The following is a 23,194-nucleotide window of genomic DNA, read 5'->3' on the forward strand; positions in this document are numbered from 1 at the left end:
CCAGTCTGCGCTTAGTCATAACAAAATTGTGACCTAGCTGTGACTTATGCTAAATATGCTCGGCTCTAAAGACTTCTAGTCCTGTGTCGGACCTACAAATTACTGACTAGATTCAACAATCGTATGGCAATATTATTCCTCAATGAAACCTGACGTTCAACCTTCACTAAATTCAAGGTTTACATTATGGTAATTAAAGGGTTACTCCAGGCTAAAAAGTACTCATGTCTTACTAAATAAACTATAATTCACCGATCAAAAGGCTGAAATATTTATCAAAATCTGATAACATATAACGAAGATATAGAATTTTAAATGTTTGTAATTTATCCGTTGTCAATCCATTTTTTGAATTCTTGGAGGAAAAAACAATTGTATTAATACCAGTGGCGTAATGAGCAGATATCACTCTAAAAAATATTGGGTAAAAATGCTCCATGAGGGTAATTATGTGTCCAACCAAAATTGGGCATTTTTATTTACACAGTGTGATGAAAAATTTAACCTTACAGTACTGGACAATATACTTCCCGCATTAGGTAAAAAACTGTCCCAAATTGGTTGGACACATAATCACCCTCGTGCTGGTTAAAATTTTACCCAACATTTTTACAGTGTAAATCGTATCGTAAATCGTATCGGGCAAAATTTACAAAAAGTTGCGAGTGAGCGAAGCGAGCGAGCAAACATTTCGACATTTTCATTACAAAAATTAATTTTTGAAAATAGATTTCGACATGATATTCAGAAAATAATATGATATTTCTCCCTTCTCTCTTTTCTTATCTTGTTTTTTTTTCTTCTTGGTCATGCAAAATTTGGTGGCAAGCGTTCCCCCATCTATACGCCACTGACTAATACGATTTCATATAATAAAATGCAAAAGAACAAATGGGGATATGACATCATCAATTTGCTTTTTGAATATTCATGAAGACATGCATACTGTTTTACCAAAATAATGCAAATAACCTCGTTATTTCTTGTCCGTTTTTGATCAAATTTTCAGTGTTTTGTTTGTCTAAGTTTGCTTTGTCTGGCAAAATCATATCATTTTCAACCTGGAGTTATTAAAAGTATTATCTGGCAGTCTACATAAAGAAAACGTAGAAAAAGAAAGGAGATTCTTCTTTTCTCTACTATACTCCAATCTCTACCATGTCTACTCGTGGGGGCATGAATCGTGATTTTCACATGTCTTCTCAGTGTCAGCGGCCACCCTTTCTGCTAAGATGGATTTCAGTCGGGCCATTTCACCTAGGTAGTAAAAAGTACAATAAAAACAAAATCATTGACTGTGTATTTCAATTACCAATTCTCTGTGGAAACAGTAAATCATTAACATTTTAAAGATCGCAGTCAAAGTAAATATCGGATCAGAGAAATTGAACAGCTGATGCTTTGATAAATGGACTATTCCTTAAATCGTCTTTTCTACCTTCTAACTATTGATACTAAACGAAAGAGCCATTACAACGGTGACAGCCCGCGAGACCGAAGGCCCGCGAGACCGAGGGCCCGCTAGACCGAAGGCCCACGAGGCCGAAGGTCTGCGAGACCGACTTTTTTCCCCTTCATCGGGTGCCGCGGTCGATTGGTGTACGGCGCCTCGTTGCAGCGCGCTGTAACGAGGCGCCTCCCCCTCTGATAACAGGTGCCTGTTATCAGAGGGGGATGGGGCAAATATTTCCCATTAATTTCATCTAGAATTAGTGGCATAACAAGGATTTCAGTTAAGGGGGCAGAAGTGAGCTCGAGAAACGCGTTCCGGGGGGGGGGGGGGGTGCAGGGAGGGGAGTGTACCCCCCGCCCCTCCCCCCCCCCCCCCGCGAGAAGCGCGGAAGGTCCGACGTTCCTTTGGATTGTTCCTTATCTGCTCTCGCTCATCTTAATACGTCCACTGCCTGTTTTATTTTCTCGCTCATGTTTTCCCCTTTTTTTTTTGGGGGGGGGGGTTGGCGTTTGATTGTTTTTTTGCTACGAGGGTGTAATCAATTAATAAATATAATTGTTCATTTATTTATTCATTCATTCATTCAACTATTCATTAATAGATTCCTTTTTTAATATCATTTTTTTTTAAACACTTCAGCTTTTGCCGGAGTATTATTAGACTGGGAATAATTTGCAAAAATGCTTTTCATAATACTACGAGATCGGACACCCCATCCCCTCTCTCAATTCATCGTCTAACGAAATCATACCATATAGTCTCTGAAGAAATCTACACAACCGAGGTGAAACCAAAAATGTTACAAAAATTAGACTGATGAACCAAAATACAGTGGCGCTGCATCCGAAGTGGGCTGTTGCAAATGTCAAGAATTTTTTTCAAAAATATCCTAACCATATTTTGCATAGAAACGCGCCCAATCATCCCACACACTGATAGACAGAGAGCACATTCAAATAAATTTCCAAGTTCTTTTCCTCTGTACTTTTCGCACATCTATTTTTAGTTTCAATTTCTCCTATCGTTCCTCTTGACCCCCCTTCTCTCTCTCTCTCTCTCTCTCTCTCTCTGTTCTCTTTAATTATGTTAACATCTTATTCCTAAAAAAACTTGTTTTTTTTACTTCGTGATTTTTGTCTACGTCTTTTCTCTATGTTCTAGGTAAACTTGGCGCTTCTATTAATATATTTTCCTTCCCTTTTACGGCAATTTTTATCATGATCTACCTCATCTACCATTTTTTTTCCTCATCTGGATTTCTCTTTTCCTCTTTCCTCTCTATCTTATGTCCTTCCTCTTTCACGCTTCCTCTACATTAATAATATCAATAATTTTATGATGATAATAATGGTGAATAATAACGACAATAGAAACAAATATTAGGTTTATCATGTTTTATTGCTTTAAAAAGAGTTTTCACTTTTACTCTATATCAGACAATCTTCATGTTCCAGTGCTAGGAACTTTGCAACCGAAAACCATTGTACTCTCACTAGCCGAGGGGTAACCCTCCCAGAAGAAGGACCCCCACTATATAGTCAGGCAGCATATGTCATGATTTACCGGCTACTTCGACAAATTGGCTAAGTCTGATTTTTCACTTTTATGTGATTGGTGACATCACAACGAATAACTTTCAACTTGGTGACAAATTTCTTATGGTCATGTTGACCATATTAGGGGTCAAAATAAGGTCAATAAGGGTCAATTTTTTTAAATTGCCCCAATTCTGTCGAGTGACACATCAAATTGTTTGTCTTGTTATACTGTTAAAAATTTATGACCGGAAATGTCAAAGGTCAACGAACTTTCGTTAAATGGCATATTACACTGTTAAGGAAGGTCCTTTATCCGTGTTTTTATGCATGTGTGTACTTCTTTATTTTCGATTTTGATAAGTCCATCGTCAGAAGTCCTTATCCAGAAGATATAAAGGGTCAAGGCAAGGTCAGGGAAAGGTCAAAAGCTCAACAAACTTTCATTGGAAGCCAAAATACACGTCTAAAAGTGGTTAGAATTTTAGAAGTCTTATTTTTCGTGGGTTCTTTATTTTGAAAAGTCTATATCTAAGAAGACATTTTATATAAAGGGGTAAAATGTGCTTATTTAGGAACAAAATAGATAAACAGAGATAGACGTCGAATACATTCAGTGTGGTATCATGGTATTGCAGGAATACCTTGAAACGACTTGACAAACCCTTATGCACTTAAAATCTTATCATCTTCATGGTGTGATAATTAAGTGCAACCAGGGAGTTTTTATTTATTTAGGAATTCCATTCAAGTTCAATTCATTTTCAATTTACTAGTCTTTGATATGTAAAGAAGTATTTCCTTCATTTGCTTTGTACAAAATATTCTAATTAACAAAAATTATTGTAATATTGGGGTATAAGACAGTATAATACTATGTTAACAGAATAAACACATCGATTGATCAGTGCTCCCAGCTCCTAAGAAAGTTGCCCAACATTTCATTTGGATTATCTTGCGAATAAGATGCTCGATCTCTGGAGCAAAGAAGGACTACACATTTCTGGTGCATGTGCTGTTCTGAGCTTACCATTGGGGCCCTTTTGCATTTTGGAAAGTGAAATTTAAGGATTTCGTGCATACTTTTGGTCAATTTGATTTATTTTTCAGTAAAAATGCAAGTCTTCACTATTTCTGGGGGCAGCTGCCCCCCCCCCCCTTCCCGCTGCGGTATGGCCGTGGTTTACTTCAATGACATATGTGATTATTTATAGTATCATCCAAGTAGGAAAAAACAAGAACGACAAAAGAACAAAAACAAAATCTGCATCTAGCATCTATGCACATCACTATCGTGAGAACTGGTATTAAGTTTAGTTTCACTTTGTATGCTCTGGAAAAAACACACTTGATAAAATAGTACAAGCCGTGTTAATGTCAGCACATAATCAGGAATGTGTAGTCCTTCTTGGCTCCAGAGATCGAGTAATGGTCAGAGTATATCACATCAGCATGATAGACACCCATGACTGACTACAAACAGCATGCTTGCTCTTGTACACTTTTTGTTCAGTATGACAAGACAAATAATTTGATGTGTCGCTCGACAGAATCGGGGCAATTTAAAAAATTGACTCCTATTGACCCCATTTTGACCACTAACATGGTCAAGATGACCATTAGAATTTTGTCACCAAGTTGAAAGTTGTTCGTTGTAATGTCACCAATCACATAAAAGTGAAAAATCAGACTTAGCCAATTTGTCGAAGTAAATTACATATGCTGCCTGACTTATATCAAGAACCTCCAAAAGATTCCCATGAGAAATGCCCCTTTACAAACGCGTTCAGTGCTCTTTTCTTTCTATCTTAAAAATACAACGACCCGTTTTCTTTTACACTGCTTTTGTTCATCTATTGATAAGCCCCATAATTTTTAATGATTAAGTAGTGTCAGTGAAATTAGGTAACGTAAGTTTATGCTGTAAGCAGTGGAAACACCTCCTCCCTGCACCCCCCCCCTTCGGCCCCGCCAGCCTCCGGTCAACATGGTCAAGTGGTCGGACCCCATTACAACAAGGTAGAACAGGGGCGGCGGAACGTATTTTCGTTCGGGGAGAAGACAAAAGTACAAACAGATATTTTGATTCTGCGAACGAGCGGTTTAAAATTTGGAAAGCGCAAACTCAACTATTTTGACATTTTCCTGTAGTTATACATGAAATTAAACAATCTGTGCAGTTTTTGTAATTATAAAAAAAATGCGTATCTTTACTATCTTACTATAGAATTAACACGAGCGCGAACACAAAATATTTTGATTTTCTAAACTAAAATGTGTTATTTTATAAAAAGGAAATTTCATATCGACAAAAATATAAATTTCATTAAAAAAAGGACATTCTCTTCTATGGAAAATTTTGGAGGGGCAAATGCCCCTGTCCCCGGTTCCGCCGCTCTGATACACAATGATTCCCGACATAAAATTTCATTAACATAAGTTTTCACCTCCAATAAATATATTTAAGGATTAGGAACACGATTTTTAAGTGCAACTGTGCAAGTTAAAATAAGATGACCATGAAGCTTGTGGTATTATTGAAATCACATTCTACTCAGCAAAGGCTACGCCTTAAAATATTGTAATACCCCACTAGCTATACAGGCTTTTTTCACTGCAAGGTGGTTTTTCGCTTTAGTTTCCAGAATCTTCAAACCAAAACTGTTATTTTGACAAAATATATTCGGGTATACCGGAATGAATTGTGAAAAATGGCAGTTGGTCTTAAAGACATTTTGACTCTTATGTGAATCAACGGATCAATTAGATTACAAGGCCTCTGCTAATTTATATATTTTTTTAAAGCTATGGTATATTGAAAAAGAAGGGAATTACTTAATCTTTGTGCATGTTGTGCACGGTGTCTTACAAAGTCTATGAACTTCTAAATTTCTAGTCACCCAGTCATCATAACGGCGGACTCGAACTGGAACATAACTGTTATCAACAAAGTTAATACATACATACCAGCATTTGCTTGTAGCTTCGGCAGAAGATCATTCTGGAACATACATCGTTGATGATTGGGATATCCTTTACGATTCTCAAGGCTCAGATTAAGATCTTTGTATGATTTAGTGTTCTTAGAATATGTTTCCCATAAGGGGTATTTAGTTTCTGGTTCACCATCTTCTTCATCTGAGGGAAGGTTCGGACTTCTGTATGCATAACAGAGGATTGGTAATAGCAAGATAATAGGCAAGCAAATGAAATGGATGATAGTTTTAGTTTATCATTCAATTGTTATCATTGAATAGGAAAAGGGAATAAGAGGCTATTCAAATCCCTGGGCAGGCGTACTTTTTCTTTGACATGTAAGAGCATGGATGTTGATTCCAGGGGGCACATTGCTTGCTCATTATTATGATCCATAGGGCCATCAGATATAATTTCTTTCATGATTAATTCTCTTCCTTTTCATTAGTTTCTTATTAGCATTAAATCTATTCGTACTAATTTGTTGATTGCTACAATATATCTAGTATACTCTTACAAATAGCGCAATCACACCAACTTTCACAAAAAAGAAGCAAACTGAGTATAAACACTACCATTAATAATTATCAAACACGTACCTCAAACACCTCTTTTGTAAAATAGCTTTAAAAATGACTAATTAATTATAAAAAGTGCTACAATTTAACACAAGATGAATAGGTGTTCTTACCCTGTCTTTGCGAAGTTGGACCAGTACCTCATAACCTGCGAGGCAAATTCCACTTCCTCTTCGTTAAAGAAACCAGAAAGAACAAAACTCTGGTTGAAAGTGAGGGCGTCTACCATGAAAGGGGTCCCTAATGTATATGGGATGTCTTCACCATGAGTTGCTCCTAGCCAGCCAATACCCTTCCCCCATATTGAGATAGAAGGACGGTGTGACATTATGTACTTGTAAGTCGTAAGACCAGCTGCAGAGAGGTGTTCAGCTGTCTCAAAACTCGGACAAAGAAAGAAGAAATCGCCCATGAAGTCGACAAAAATGTCCGTGTATTCCGGTCTAGATTCCATAATCTAGATTAATGGAGAGAAGTTTATTTTCAGGAAAAAAAAAGAACAGTCTATCGGTATTTAAAGCAGAAAAAACGGCTAAAAATTTATTGTTACCAAGGGTTTCTAAATCGGTCAATGGAGGGTGCAGTATAACTAAAGGTCGATTTTAAAAAAATCGTACCTCTAAACATGCCTCACACTGAATGTTGCAAACATAAAAATAAAACGTCTACCTCTTTTCTATCCCGAGGTTACAAAATTAAGATAGCTCTGAGGAGTGCATGAAAAAATTTGTAGAGATAATACATCAAAACAAAGAGAGGTGAAAGGAAAAGAAGCATAGGACAATTCTATAAATGACATGACCCTCCCTTATTGCCGTTTGTCTTTCTTTCTTGGTGATAAATATCAAATGGTATACATGTATTTTTCGGAGATGTTTACGATCATTATTTAGGATAAAGTCACCTCTTGAGGAGTCATATAGACCAGAGAAGCTGTGTCTTTGACCAGATCATCTACGTTCCTGATAAAGATAGTGAGGAGAATATCATATGTAGTCTTATTGAGGACAGGTCGTTCAGATCCTTCTAGTTCCATATCAGGAGATATAAGAAACATGTTTCCTTCTTCTGATAGACATCCAGTCATGACGGTGACTTGGTTCACCTCTCCTGCAGCGTACATCTCTCTTGGGTCACGTGGTATGAACGTTCCATCAATAAAAGGACGAATGGCGTGGGTATATGCCTCAGGTGGATCCTGATATGCCATTGTGTGTGTTGATAAAGCAATACATTTGATATAATCTCGTTAGAATTAATGTTGAAAAGTCAGTATTTTCTTCAATAACGTTGAATTAAACAAATAAATCAGAATGAGTAATGAGATTTTATCTTTATTTTGCAATGTGACTGTGTTGATTTCGCGTAATGGCATGAAGTGAATAAAAACAAGGAACAACTGATAACAAAGTTATTTCATTAAGGAGTATAGCATACAGGATAGGGCGACATTTTCATCTTTAAAGAGGGCGTCAGAGTCACACCACTGAGAACAACTTCATACCGATCGATGGTATGTCAGGGCCCTGGAAAGGATTTTTTAAAGGGTGTTGGTTTGGAAGAAAATTTTGACAATAAAAAAAAAGTTTTCACCAGTAAATGAAAGTAATTTGAGTTAATTTTTACTTTTAGCATACCTAAATGATTTCCAGGGGTGCTGTCTATGGTGAACAACTCGCACATCAGCCCAGGCAATTTCCAGGGCCAGTGGTATGTCATTGAAAACAATTTAAAGTACAAGCCCACCCCCAACAAATGGTTAATTAAGTAAAAAGAGAAAAAAATCAACTATCATAATGCTTCATCAAAATCGGAGGTAAAGTAAGAAAGTTATGACATTTCAAAGTTTCCCTTAATTTCACAAAACAGCTATATGCACATTACACAATATTTCTTGTGTATTTTATTAAATGAAATATGAAATATTTAAATTTTCTTCTCATTGTCATGTAAATTAAGTTTTATTTCTCCCAGCACATGTGGAACTACCATTGTTTTTAACATCTGTTTTTTTCAGCCACGTTGGTGCATGATCATTGTCAAATCTGTTAAAAAGATTCGTGTACGTGACTGCGACATTAGACATGCATACCGAAGACTGATATGACAATATATCCTCAGATGGTATCTCACGTAGACAATTAACAAGTTCCCGGTGAGTATCCTGACTACAATTCAGGGCACGGCCATATACAAATGCAGTTTCTTCGCCTTCAGTCAGCGTTCCATAAGACCATTGTGACGTCACGGTTCCGCTCTATCAAAGAATAAGGAGGCAATTTTGACAGAAGAATTAATCAATTTTCTAATTGTATAACAGGGTTTTGAGAAATTTTACATGACTCAAAAAATTTGCAATTAATCAATTCATTGCGTCTGTTTTGTTGTTAATTTCTTACTTGTAGAATGAAAACGGAATTGTTTTGTCTTGATATTTGATTTTGGTGATCCATGAGGGCCAAAGAATATGGCGTTTTACCCCAAATCTGCCTTTTATTTGCAAGAGTATATTTTTACCTGAAAGATAGCTCTTGAAAAGAGACCTTTGCTCATTGGTGATAGGACGTGAAAACCTGCACTCATCCCACCAGCGCTTTCTCCGAAGATTGTCACTCTCGTCGGATCTCCACCAAATGCTATTGATTCAATAAATATTAATACGACATTGAAATATTAAATCGACAATAAAGTTTGATAAAAAGGCTTCCTTACATAAAAGGTATTTCAGTTGATTACCTTACGTGAATCCGAGGAATGGGTATGGTTTTCCAGTTTCCCATGGTATTGGGATTTAAAAGAATCTTTACGAAGGCTCGTGCTACAATTACATCGGAGAAACCGACTCGTGACAGCTCAAAGCTAGCTGTCATACAAATGACATGGTCATACCATGGATCAGTTTTTTTGTCTTTTTTAGTCAGTATAGTTGGTGTGACAGTAATGTTATAAGTTCATCAACCTATCTAGACAAGGATTAACGAATGTGGGGAGACAAGAGATCCTTGATTTTATTTCGGTCCACTTCTGGTCTTCCTGCCAAGATGCAATTCTTGTCTTCCTACCGAGATGCAGTTCTTGTCTTGCTGCCTAGATGAAGTTCTTGTCTTCCTGCCTAGATGAAGTTCCTGTCTTCCTGGATAGATGCAGTTCTTGTCTTGCTGCCAAGTTGCAGTTGTCTTGCTGCCTAGATGCAGTTCTTGTCTTCCTGCCTAGATGCAGTTCTTGTCTTGCTGCCGAGATGAAGTTCTTGTCTTGCTGCCTAGATGCAGTTCTTGTCATACTGCCTAGATGCAGTTCTTGTCTTGCTGCCTAGATGCAGTCCTTGTCTTGCTGCCGAGATGAAGTTCTTGTCTTGCTGCCTAGATGAAGTTCTTGTCTTGCTGCCTAGATGAAGTTCTTGTCTTGCTGCCGAGATGCAGTTCTTGTCTTCCTGCCTAGATGCAGTTCTTGTCTTGCTGCCTAGATGAAGTTCTTGTCTTGCTGCCTAGATGCAGTTCTTGTCATCCTGCCAAGATGCAGTTCCTGTCTTGCTGCCTAGCTAGATCAAGTTCTTGTCTTCCTGCCTAGATGAAGTTCATGCCTTGCTGTCTAGATGCAGTTCTTGTCTCGCTGCCTAAATGCAGTTCTTGTCTTGCTGCCGAGATGAAGTTGTTGTCTTCCTGCCTAGATGAAGTTCTTGTCTTGTTGCCTAGATGCCGTTCTTGGCTTCCTGCCTAGATGAAGTTCTTGTCTTGCTGCCTGGATGAAGTTCTTGTCTTCCTGCCTAGATGAAGTTATTGTCTTGCTGCCTAGATGTAGTTCTTGTCTTGCTGCCTAGATGAAGCTCTTGTCTTCCTGCCTGGATGAAGTTCTTGTCTTGCTGCCTAGATGCAGTTCTTGTCTTCCTACCGAGATGCAGTTCTTGTCTAGCTGCCTAGATGCAGTTCTTGTCTTCCTACCGAGATGCAGTTCTTGTCTTGCTGCCGAGATGCAGTTCTTTTATTGCTGTCTAGATGCAGTTCTTGTCTTCCTGCCTAGAAAAAAGTTCGTGTCTTGCTGCCTAGATGCAGTTCTTGTCTTCCTGCCTAGATGCAGTTCTTGTCTTGCTGCCGAGATGAAGTTCTTGTCTTGCTGCCTAGATGCAGTTCTTGTCTTCCTGCCTAGATGCAGTTCTTGTCTTGCTGCCGAGATGAAGTTCTTGTCTTGCTGCCTAGATGCAGTTCTTGTCATCCTGCCAAGATGCAGTTCCTGTCTTGCTGCCTAGCTAGATCAAGTTTTTGTCTTCCTGCCTAGATGAAGTTCATGCCTTGCTGTCTAGATGCAGTTCTTGTCTTGCTGCCTAGATGCAGTTCTTGACTTGCTGCCTAGATGCAGTTCTTGTCTTGCTGCCGAGATGAAGTTCTTGTCTTCCTGCCTAGATGCAGTTCTTTTCTTGCTGCCTAGATGCAGTTCTTGTCTTGCTGCCTAGATGCAGTTCTTGTCTTCCTGCCTAGATGCAGTTCTTGTCTTGCTGCCGAGATGAAGTTCTTGTCTTGCTGCCTAGATGCAGTTCTTGTCATCCTGCCAAGATGCAGTTCCTGTCTTGCTGCCTAGCTAGATCAAGTTTTTGTCTTCCTGCCTAGATGAAGTTCATGCCTTGCTGTCTAGATGCAGTTCTTGTCTTGCTGCCTAGATGCAGTTCTTGACTTGCTGCCTAGATGCAGTTCTTGTCTTGCTGCCGAGATGAAGTTCTTGTCTTCCTGCCTAGATGAAGTTCTTGTCTTGCTGCCTAGATGCAGTTCTTGTCTTCCTACCGAGATGCAGTTCTTGTCTTGCTGCCGAGATGCAGTTCTTTTATTGCTGTCTAGATGCAGTTCTTGTCTTCCTGCCTAGAAAAAAGTTCTTGTCTTGCTGCCTAGATGCAGTTCTTGTCTTCCTGCCTAGATGAAGTTCATGCCTTGCTGTCTAGATGCAGTTCTTGTCTTGCTGCCTAGATGCAGTTCTTGACTTGCTGCCTAGATGCAGTTCTTGTCTTGCTGCCGAGATGAAGTTCTTGTCTTCCTGCCTAGATGAAGTTCTTGTCTTGCTGCCTAGATGCAGTTCTTGTCTTCCTACCGAGATGCAGTTCTTGTCTTGCTGCCTAGATGCAGTTCTTGTCTTCCTACCGAGATGCAGTTCTTGTCTAGCTGCCTAGATGCAGTTCTTGTCTAGCTGCCTAGATGCAGTTCTTGTCTTGCTGCCTAGATGCAGTTCTTGTCTTGCTGCCTAGATGAAGTTCTTGTCTTGCTGCCTAGATGAAGTTCCTGTCTTCCTGCCTAGATGCAGTTCTTGTCTTGCTGCCTAGATGCAGTTTTTGTCTTCCTGCCTGGATGAAGTTCTTGTCTTGCTGCCTAGATGCAGTTCTTGTCTTGTTGCCGAGATGCAGTTCTTGTCTTGCTGCCTAGATGCAGTTTTTGTCTTTCCTGCCTAGATGAAGTTCTTGTCTTGCTGCCTAGATGCAGTTCCTGTCTTCCTACCTAGATGCAGTTCCTGTCTTGCTGCCTAGCTAGATGCAGTTCTAGTCTTCCTGCCTAGATGCAGTTCTTTTCTTGCTGCCTAGATGCAGTTCTTGTCTTGCTGCCTAGATGCAGTTCTTGTCTTCCTGCCTAGATGCAGTTCTTGTCTTGCTGCCGAGATGAAGTTCTTGTCTTGCTGCCTAGATGCAGTTCTTGTCATCCTGCCAAGATGCAGTTCCTGTCTTGCTGCCTAGCTAGATCAAGTTTTTGTCTTCCTGCCTAGATGAAGTTCATGCCTTGCTGTCTAGATGCAGTTCTTGTCTTGCTGCCTAGATGCAGTTCTTGACTTGCTGCCTAGATGCAGTTCTTGTCTTGCTGCCGAGATGAAGTTCTTGTCTTCCTGCCTAGATGAAGTTCTTGTCTTGCTGCCTAGATGCAGTTCTTGTCTTCCTACCGAGATGCAGTTCTTGTCTTGCTGCCTAGATGCAGTTCTTGTCTTCCTACCGAGATGCAGTTCTTGTCTAGCTGCCTAGATGCAGTTCTTGTCTTGCTGCCTAGATGAAGTTCTTGTCTTGCTGCCTAGATGAAGTTCCTGTCTTCCTGCCTAGATGCAGTTCTTGTCTTGTTGCCGAGATGCAGTTCTTGTCTTGCTGCCTAGATGCAGTTTTTGTCTTCCTGCCTGGATGAAGTTCTTGTCTTGCTGCCTAGATGCAGTTCTTGTCTTGTTGCCGAGATGCAGTTCTTGTCTTGCTGCCTAGATGCAGTTTTTGTCTTTCCTGCCTAGATGAAGTTCTTGTCTTGCTGCCTAGATGCAGTTCCTGTCTTCCTACCTAGATGCAGTTCCTGTCTTGCTGCCTAGCTAGATGCAGTTCTTGTCTTCCTGCCTAGATGCAGTTCTTTTCTTGCTGCCTAGATGCAGTTCTTGTCTTGCTGCCTAGATGCAATTCTTGTCTTGCTGTCTAGATGAAGTTCTTGTCTTCCTGCCTAGATGAAGTTATTGTCTTCCTGCATAGATGAAGTTGACCTGACGATGACAGAGCATCCTGTCTTCTTGTCTTCTCACGAAAGATCACATTTTTTATTCTTGACTTTATCAAACTTCTTGCATGATAGTCATGATGAACCTAAACCCTGGAAAACCATTGCCATTTTTACTACATACCACATTTATCACAAACACAGGTGACGAGTGATGGGACCTTGCAGCTCAGATAAAAAAAAAATTAAATCGATGTTTACCTGTACCTTCAACTTACTCGAATACAGTATAAGAATCTGTATTATAAAAAAGTATAATCATACCGTGTATCTAAATATAGCACATCCTTCTTTCGAATAAGAAATATCACAGTCATCATGGCCATAAAAGAAACTTGTAATTAAACCCTATTATAATGCTCGCTATTAGGCCTATATCCAAAAGTAAAGACTAGCTTACTGACCTGCAATATTTTCTTGAATCCAGATCAAGGCCTGATGCTGATCCAACAATCCAACATTAGCATCACTCACGTCTTCTTCTCCTTATACATGTAATAGAATATACAAGATTCTTGATTCAAATCTTAACATGTTCGGCAGATCACATATCAATAACATGATACCAAATCCACATTGACCTGATAATGTTCATGGTGATGTTAAATCTGACAGCGATTAATATTTTCTCACTCACTTTTACAAATACCTTTCAAAAAATACGAATGTGCTTAGTCATAATTATATTGGCACCAAGTACGAATCATTTCGTTATCAATTTTACTAACAAATATCACGATATAATCCCCCTGGAAATAGCAACTTAATTTTGTAGTGAAAAACTCTTTCTTTTTCTTTTTGCTTGTCAAGTTTTCCCTGGACCAAAATGTCCTTCATGTTGTGGCGAAAATAATTATTTTATTATGATGATGGTGATGATGATGATGATGATGATAATGTGTGATAATGATGATAATGATAAAATGATGATGACGACGATTATGATGATGATAATGGTGGTGATAATTACAATATATGCTCATTAATAGGAAACTGTCTTGGACTCGACTCCCACTCCAGGCATTAATTCTTTTGAGAAAGAATACATCCACAGTCAACATGCTGTCTTTTACAAAGTAGGTAAGAAGCTGTATAAAAATAATAGCGATCATTAAAAATAGGGGTGAGTCATAATTTCATATTCATTTTCTTTTTTACCAAAACGATGAAGCAAATGTAATCAGCCGGGAGCAGCTGTTGCTACCGTTTCTTATTTCTATGTCCTATTCTGATCATTACCAAGAGTGATGAAGCCAAATATATTGAGACGATAGTTGATTGTAACCACTATGACGTCATTCATGACGGTCAATGGAACGGGTAATGCTTCTGGGACGGAACCTGCTCCAACCATATAGCCCCCTCCATGTATCCACACCATAACAGCAGCAGACAACGGCTGACATAGAGAGAAAAGCAGAAAAATAAATATCATATTATATCGTTTCATTCAATTTTCATACTTGAATTTTTAGTTAGATGATCAATAACATTATGAAAAGTACTTTATGTTAAAGGCAGAATATCATCACAGAATCATTAAAGTTGAATTAAGAAGACGATTCCAAATATTGAGATATTTACATTAATAGCAACCTTACAACCCCCCAAACACTAATAGGTGATTCGACCCCCCATTTTCTTTTTTCAAAATAGTGAATTTGAACGATTTATCCCTACCCATTTTCCCTGAGTTCGCTCCTGCAATGCCTACCGAGACGGGTGTTCTTTGAGTGTGACGTCACCGGGGGGTATTCGGTCCCGGTTTAGTAAACAAGGCAGTGCCGTTTTGTGTACTACTATGGAATAACTGCAGTTGAAGTTGTATCTGCGAGCCATAGAACTTGCAAAGAGGAAATGATTAAAATATTTGTGGCCGTACTATTATTCCAATATGTGAATTCCCTCAGAATGATACCATAGACCCTAAAGGAATAATTTCAAGGTGAATAATATGAAATTTGATCGAGATCTTCTCACCAGTCGATAACGTAGCAGACGTGTTATTATGACATATTTATCCGCGTGTGACGCGGCTCTTGCAAAAAAACACAGTTGGTTGCGGAATTGCTTTGTGCCGACCGGCCGCCCGCTCCGGCGCAGCTAGCTGTCGAGCTACCGTACCGTTCTTGTTGTCTTCAACCATAGAGATGTATACTAATTACTATATATCTTTCTGTCTTCAACTCACTTCCGAATTGCGTTTGTATGTGTGACGGTGACCCCTAGCGTAATTAAATATAGAAAACAACTCAGAAGGCCGAGAAAGAATACTATACGTTTGGTTCAAGATTGTTCTGTGGAATGAGCTATGAGTGGAAATGATCCAGAGGATATAAAAGTGGAGTCAAAGACAAAAGAAAAGAAGAAAAAACGCCAGGGGATCGCTGCACGGCCATGAACTAAGTCGACATACCAGACCATAACAGTACACTCAATGCCTGGGTGTTGTGTGTACTAGTATTAGTGGGTTTTCGCCCAGCGTCGTACGACGTAGAACGTACGTGTGCAAAAATCGCCAACTTTCATGGAAACAGAGGCCCGAGCGTTCTTGAGCTCAAATCACGGACGGTTCTTCCGCAAATTAGCGGGCGTCCGCATTAGAACGTAGGATTTGTCAACAGCCGTCAACAGCCAATCAGATCGCTTGTAGAGCGAGCAAGCTGAGCCGATCGATGTAAACACATTCGCCCATCGCGTGCATGCACATGTTGTACTCTACTCTGACTACACTGATAGCTGAAAGCTTCAAAACATGGACTCGAATGCGAGTTTTTCGGTGAGTACCATTTCAATTATACTAAAATCAAGCTAAGTATAATTTCAAAATGTTACAGTAGAAGTTTAAACGAGTATGATTATTGAAATATGATTGAAAAGCCGTTGCATGGCTCGGTCGACGACGCGACTGCAAGACACATGGCACTGCCAGTTGTGTGCACATAGTAGGAACATATACAATGCACATGTTGGCGTGTCAACATTACATGCCAACCATGCCAGCCGGTCGATCCGGCCGCGTTCAGCGATTTGCGAAACTGCTATACAAGCGAGAGTTGAGCGCGACGGACGCACGAACAAAGAGATCGTTCTACGTCGTAGATAGCGTCGTACGACGCTGGGCGAAAACCCACTATTATGCGTTCAGCGCGCGCTGAGCTAGCCGCCGGAATTACTTTCCAGCTACTCACTTGATTGAACATCGTGATAAAATAAATGAGAAATAGTGAAAATATCATTCAATAACTCACTGTTTGCTATCTTACATCATGATTGAAGAGTTCATGGTGGTTATTCATACTGTTTTTTATACGAGGAAAGTAAAGATTTGTACATATCAGTCCTATTTGTTTGATTTGAGTTGCTTTGAAAAAAAATTGTAAAATATCTTTCTCTCTCTGCATAGCATTTCTGTATGACATTCAGGCACCTCTAGCTTATACTAAATTCCCCCCGGTGACGTCACACTCCGAGTGACTTTTCTGTACACTCGTCTCTCGGGCTCTGACAGGTGGCTAATTTCATAGACTTTCAAAGCAAAATATCGAGAAGGCAGAGGATTATTGTGACATGCTATGTGTTTGAACAACTTATATATACTATATATTGTATGTAGAACCTATATTTATGGAAACTCACCCCCTTCTTAATTCAACTTTAATATGATTAGGGGCTAATGGAATAATCAAAGCTTTAAATAAAGATAGAGAAAGAGAGTGTGTGTGTGGGTATGTAGCTTGTGTTTAAAATAGACATTAAGTTAGCTTACAAGTACTGTGGGTGTGTGGTGTGTGTTTGAAAGAGACATCAAATTAGTTTGTAAGTACTGCGATAGTGGGTGTGGGTATGTGGTGTATGTGGGATTTTTTCTGGATGCCACGTATGTGTACATGCCTTATGAGGGGGTGTTTACTCTGCGACGTACGGAAGGGTTCAATAACAAAGTAAATGTATTGAAAATGCCGTCAAATTGCCAAAAAATAATAATAAACAGCCTGGAGGTCTTTGTCGTAAAATTGGTAGGCCAGAATAGCAGTTTCGTGTATCGGAGGTGACCAAAAATTGCAAATATGTCATTTGTCAAACTGCTGTTTTGATTTACCAATTTTTGACAAAGACGTCTTGGTTCTTCTTTGTCATGAATGGCACTTGACATTACATTTTCTCTACTCTTGAACCATCCTTACGTCGCAGAGCATAAACTCCACAGTTTCACGTTCGTGAGAGAGAATGAGAGACAGAGAGAGATAGAGGACTATACGGATATATTAATAGCGTAAATTTATATACCAAACATTATTATTGAGTAATTATGATACACCTTTGGTAAGGAGGTTAAAGTCTGAGCTGAACGAGTGGTCATGATGATAATGATTATCAAGTAATTGTATGTTTGTTCATCGTTGCGGTGTTGTATTGTGGCAGTTTGCCAGATATACTCGATGTCCTCCTATTCACTCAAGCAAGTGCCGGATGTACGTGATATCAGAAATTGAAACCAAAATCATATAATGAGTACCGTCTAACCATGGACCTATTAGGTCCATGGTCTAACCAACAATAACGTCTTATCGTTCTACATGTAGCATCACTACCCAACTATTGTCTTTCATATTTATCTCTATTATCTGTCATATAAATTGACATAAATTAGAAACGTACAAGTATAATGGACAAATATTATTCACGATTACAGAATTAGATGATTAACTATAGAGTAATAGTTTGTCTGGCTTTTCTTACCTTTGATACCAATTATCGATTATTGTAAATATGATGATAATGATATAACCTAATACAATACGTGTATGCGGGTTCTCAGATCCTATGTGGGAAGTACTCAGTTTAAAAATCTGCATTTTTCTCTATATGGAAACCTTAACCCTAACTAGGCCGGGCTTTTTTGGCTGTTCTGTGGCCGGGGGGGGGGGGTTGATTCAACCCCCCCCCCCCTGAGATCTCGGCCGCCGATCACGCGAGCGCCGCAAAAATTTGCACGCTGGGTAGTGTGCGATGTAATCTACAAGGCTGTATGGTAAAATTTTCCAAAATAATGAGATTTTATTTTATATTAATTAATTATGCTAATTTATGCATAAATCATACTTTTTGCTCTAATTCACTAAATAAAGCTCCTAGAATGCTAATTTTTGGTAAAAAATATTCTTTGTAGCATTCTTAACAATCGCAACTGAAAAAAACTTCGGTTTGGAAATCAATTTCTAATGTATTTTATTGTTTTATGAATTTCTTATGTATTTCTTCGTTTTCGACCTTTTGTTTTTCTTTGTTTTTTCACCAGATTTACTGCAAAACCTTTTCGAAGCATAATTATGCTAAAATCAAATGATTTCAGCTGTTTCAAGCAAAAATAATCATATCTTTATGAATTTGCATTGACTTTGTACACAAAATCACGTTTTTGGAACAATTTTTGGTCTGACATGCACTTACGAAATGTTGCGTAATTTCGGAACCGCATACCCGGGCGTCGCAAATTTGGTCCCAAAAGATGCGCGAGAACTCTGAGAGTGGCGCGGTCAAAAAATTTCGCGCGGCGGAATGATCGCAGAAAATGTTGAGGGGGGGGGGGTTGATTCAACCCCCCCCCCCCGGTCAGTTTAGGGTTAAGGGAAATTTGAATGAAGATGTTAATACATTATTTTACCTTCTACTTTACCTTTTACCTTACCGATGACAAGTCTCCAATATTCCAAGACATTCTGATTATAAATGTGTTTCATTTTTGTGGTCAAACATTACAATTACTTCCATCATATGAAAGAATAAAACTTAGATTTTATCATTTTCTCTAGATTAAAATTATTGTATTTTTCTGTTTTGAGGAGGTCAAAGGTAGGTATTACCTGTGGCTCAGGAACAAACACGTCTAGAGTAAGGCAATCTTCTGACATATCCATGTTAATCTTAAAATGTGGCTGAATAGGCTGGAGACATGCCACAGACTTTCTCGTTGCGTCGAAGTTACCTTCGATGACCTTAGGAAATGGACGTCGAAACCGTAAGTCGCCCAGTGGAGGTTCAGCATAAGGGATACTCGTGTACGCCACTGCTCTCCCGTGGAAATCGGGTAGGAGATAGGGCTGGACACTGATTTCCTTGCCATGAAAGGTAGCCGTCGACGTGCGCACAATGGGTTGCTCGTCATCATTGACGGTGTCAGCAGCATACGCCAATGACACCATGGTGATCATGATCGCCCAACAGAAAAGTTGTTCCATGCTTGATGCGATGATGTTGACTACTCAAACTAAGGTCAGTGGCTTATATGAACAAATTTTTTTGCTTTCTATTTGTTCCCTGATAAATACTCGGACCTAAAGTGTCCTGATAATTTGCACTAAGTCAACATATTAGGGCCTAAGTATGAACTGTTTTTAAAGCAACCGGGAGATACTGAATTCACAATCATTGAGAATTGGAATGAGGAGAGTTCTATATGCCTATATGTAGACAGAAAAAAATAAATGTAAGGAAAAATCGAATTCCCGTTTTGTTCGTTTTGAATACTCTTTTGAAGAGGAGTATTTTGATGATTTTTAATGTGCACAAATTATTTTTTTTACAATTTTTTTTTAATTTTCTTCGTTTTCGGTTGTTTGAAACGAAAGTCTATCTGATATAATGATTCTTGTATATATCAGATTTAGGAGTGCTGTGCAGACACAAATGCTTAGTATGAAAGAAAAGAACAAAAATAACGATTGTCAAATTTAATGATTGACCAAACGCCAATGTGTTGATTGTGAATGTTGATGTGCACTGTCGCTACATGAACAGCGCGCGAATATCCGTTTATCCGGCCTCTCGGCTGTGTAGTAAATAAACCACACACTCCCACTCATATATATAACTCCGTCTGGTAAATTATTTTTTAAATAAATAAGACTGGCGTGGTGGCAGCTAGATCACCTAAGGCCCTTAGGTGTTCCTATCAACAGTCCGATAATTCTTACTCTATACAAGGGACCAGGCGCTCCGTTATATAGCCTTACAGTGATAGGTGTGAGTTCTTTTGCATTTTGAGTGTGTGTAGTCCCTTCAACGTATATTCATGTACGGTATGAAAAGTTGCTCGAAATATACATCATATTTGCGTGTCCGCGGCCAAGGACACCGCCTCGCGAGAGAGCGTGGCGGTTAACAGTAAAATGGAGCAGTGCTCCAATCCTTGGAACACAGTTACATCCCCATATTTCCATGCTTTTGGTGGTTATGACTATAACTATGAAGAGAAAGAAATAGACGTAGGCCTAGAGATAAGGAGTGCAGTGCGTGTGAGGTGAATTTAATAAGCGAATCGATGGCGACATTGGGATTGGAGATAGTGATTGATGAGATGATGATAGAAGATGATTATATTGAAATAATACCTAAATATGTAAAAATAAAGTAAAATTGGCCTGACTTATTTCTCACTCTTCCGTAATGACCTAGAATTACAATTTGATGGTTTGGTTGTTTGGGATGACATGACAAATGCTGGAATTATTGCTGGTGCCCCATTTATGGAGGCAAATTACATCTCTGTTAGACCAGCTATGCATCTGATCACATTCAGTGATGATTCTTTTTTCATCTATCATTATCCCAGTAACTCAAGCGGTGTCATGATTGAAAAATCTTTGGTGTGGGAGGATACTCGTGTAGATCTAGATCATTCTACTCGTGATGAGATTGGTGGTGATGTCGATCCCATGCATGTGGTGTCTAGGCCAGCGCCCATTGCTATAGTCTCAGGGAATAGTGAGTAAGATCTTGGTGGCTACTCCGATCGATGAGAGTTAGCCAAATCTGAGTGTTGTGTCTACGAATGTCCAGTCCTCCGAGTCTGAATGTTCCGCCACTTGTGTCAAGTGGGGGTAGTCAAAACCGACAGAAAAGGAATCTCAGTGAAGTTGCTGACATTACTCCCCTGGTGCATGATGTTGTTGAGCATAAGCCTACATCCGATATTGTGCCTGGTACATCCGACAAGTTTCGTTTGCCTTTATCGATGGCTCAGTCTCTTCTGTCAGGTTCTGGTTTGACCGTCGAAGAAGTGCAGTTGCCTGAGCTTGAGGATTTGCTCTTGCCCGTTTCGGCCAGCTCGTTGTGCAAGCCCGATTCTATCGAGGTTTCGCTGCGCAAGTCCGATTCCAACGTTTCACTGCGCTCGCCCGATTCGTTGGATGATAAGTCATGCTTGCCCGATTCAATTGTTTCACCGTGCTTGCATGATCTGGTAGCTGATTAGTCAAACTTAACCGATTCGGATCCACTCAACAAACAGTGCTCGTTCGTTTCGCTCGGTGATGATTTTGTGGTTGAGTTCGAGTCTAATAACATCTCAACATCTCCACACCCACCTGGTCATTCACACATTACACATCACATACATGACACGTCACAATCCTTTCACAATACTTTCAGTCACATGACCAACCGCTCACTGATAGCGTAAGTTATCTTACTCCGGCCACTGTTCACACCATCGAGATGACAAATGTCCACGCTCGTCGCGACCCACCAGATTCTGCAGAAGTCATCCCAATGACAGCAACCGGCGATACAGTCTATGGCTCAGCTAGATGTCGAATCATGTCAACTTGGTTTCCGCTCCAATGAAGGTAGCCTGTTGTGCCGATGGCCACGACCCTCCGTCAATAGCCCATGGTGCCCACGATCATGGTTCCTCAGTGACAGTAGCCCGTGGTGCCCATGATCATGGTTCCTCAGAGACAGTAACCCGTGGTGCCCATGATGACGATCCGCCTGCTTCGAGAGCCCATGAATCCTTTGACACTGACCTTCACATGACAGCCAGCCCTACCGACCATCCTCAACTGACAGCCTGCAGTTTCCCCGACCCTGCAGGGCCCCTAACTGATGACGGTATACCCATGTTACTAGCCCCTACTCCATTTGCCATTCCTCAGCTGAGAGGTCCCACATCCATCCCTTCTGACATCCCTGAATGTTCTAGTAAGGTGCCTCTGCCCCTGTCTCACAAAGATAGTAGCCCGACCATAATTCCCAATCTTTCCCAACCCAGATTTTCCATTGAATCCAGTCCCCATACGGCATCCCACATCTGTCGGTCAGGTATCACCCCCGATATCCCTGCTGCAGATGATGACTACCGGATCGAGCCTTGCCTGTTCGCAATAGCCCATGACCACCCTCCCGAGGTTTCCCCTCTTGTGCGAAAAGCCCTGACTTTCATTCCCCTGCCCCATTGCTAGACATCTCTGTATAGGGTCCCCATCTACCCCACATCATATGTGCTTATTAGGACTGGATCCCACTTTATGCGTTGACTAGTTGTATGTGCATTAAAAAAAAAAAGGGTTATCAAAGAGTATTTTAGTGGGGTCCACCTGAATTTAGGGGGGAACGCAGGAAACAAAATTAACAAGCAAAAAAGGAAGGAAAAACAAGGTTATCAAAATAAATTTTAGGGGGGGGGGTTCCGTCCCCCAGCTCAAATTAAGGGGGACATGACCCCCCCGTCCCCCCTGCTTCCGCCGCCTATGTTGTTAATTATGTATTTTTCTTTGTCAACCTTGTTTTTGTTTGATTATATATATGCAATGTACTTTTTAATTTATTTTGACATAACCGTTTATCCAGGTTTTGGATATCCGCTGAGTTTAGGATGTGACTTTTGCGTTGTTTGTCGATGTGTGATTAAGTGTATTTGATATTTTGTTGCTTATCTTTTTTTGTTACATTGGAGGTAGACCTTTTGCTGAGTATTACTGTTTGAAGAGTTGCATAGACTGGAATGGTTGGGATAATTGTTTATGAACGAGGGTAAGGTGCAAGAATGTACCATCATGATGCAGGTTTTGATGTTGTGTCCCTATAAAGTGAAGTTGGGATGAAGAGATAGAGTGATGAAGAGATTACTACTGGATTTTTATTGGAATTGAAAGTGACAGCTGATGTGAAATGAAAGGTAGCCGAACTCATATTTGATTTAAATGTATTGTTTATATTGCTTACACCATACCGTTTGATTATGGAGTAGTGCTTTGATAGTATATTATTGACTGGTAATCATATAATCCTCATGTTTTAGTTCTTACTACTTTGATTTACATTAATGTTTTGATTGCTTACTATAGAAATTTGTGTATTGATGCCTATCATAACCCC

The 23,194-nt window shown here is 39.7% G+C and overlaps 1 protein-coding gene across 1 annotated transcript; it reads right to left on the reverse strand.

The window, feature by feature from the left end:
* Positions 1-805: 805 nt before the first annotated feature.
* Positions 806-22,364, reverse strand: LOC129255879 (cholinesterase 1-like). The gene is made up of 9 exons (XM_054894230.2): positions 18,901-22,364; positions 14,273-14,432; positions 13,438-13,518; positions 9,060-9,178; positions 8,635-8,799; positions 7,447-7,740; positions 6,656-6,999; positions 5,956-6,146; positions 806-1,257 (listed from the first exon to the last, which is right to left on the reverse strand). The coding sequence occupies exons 1-9, from the start codon at positions 19,273-19,275 to the stop codon at positions 1,163-1,165; spliced, it is 1,824 nt and encodes a 607-aa protein (XP_054750205.2). The 5' UTR covers positions 19,276-22,364; the 3' UTR covers positions 806-1,162.
* Between the last annotated feature and the right edge of the window lie 830 nt (positions 22,365-23,194).

This window comes from Lytechinus pictus, chromosome 1 (genome assembly GCF_037042905.1).
Source record: "Lytechinus pictus isolate F3 Inbred chromosome 1, Lp3.0, whole genome shotgun sequence".
NCBI classification, from domain to species: Eukaryota; Metazoa; Echinodermata; class Echinoidea; order Temnopleuroida; family Toxopneustidae; genus Lytechinus; species Lytechinus pictus.

Bases quoted from the DNA above. Each gene is read 5' to 3' on its own strand.
- LOC129255879 (XM_054894230.2), bottom strand. From the start codon at position 19,275: ATGGAACAACTTTTCTGTTGGGCGATCATGATCACCATGGTGTCATTG. The intron at 9,179-13,437 runs GTCAGTAAGCTA...TTGAATCAATAG, and splicing joins GATTCAAGAAAATATTGCAG to CATTTGGTGGAGATCCGACG. The intron at 8,800-9,059 runs GTAAAAATATAC...ATTCTTTGATAG, and splicing joins TTTCAAGAGCTATCTTTCAG to AGCGGAACCGTGACGTCACA.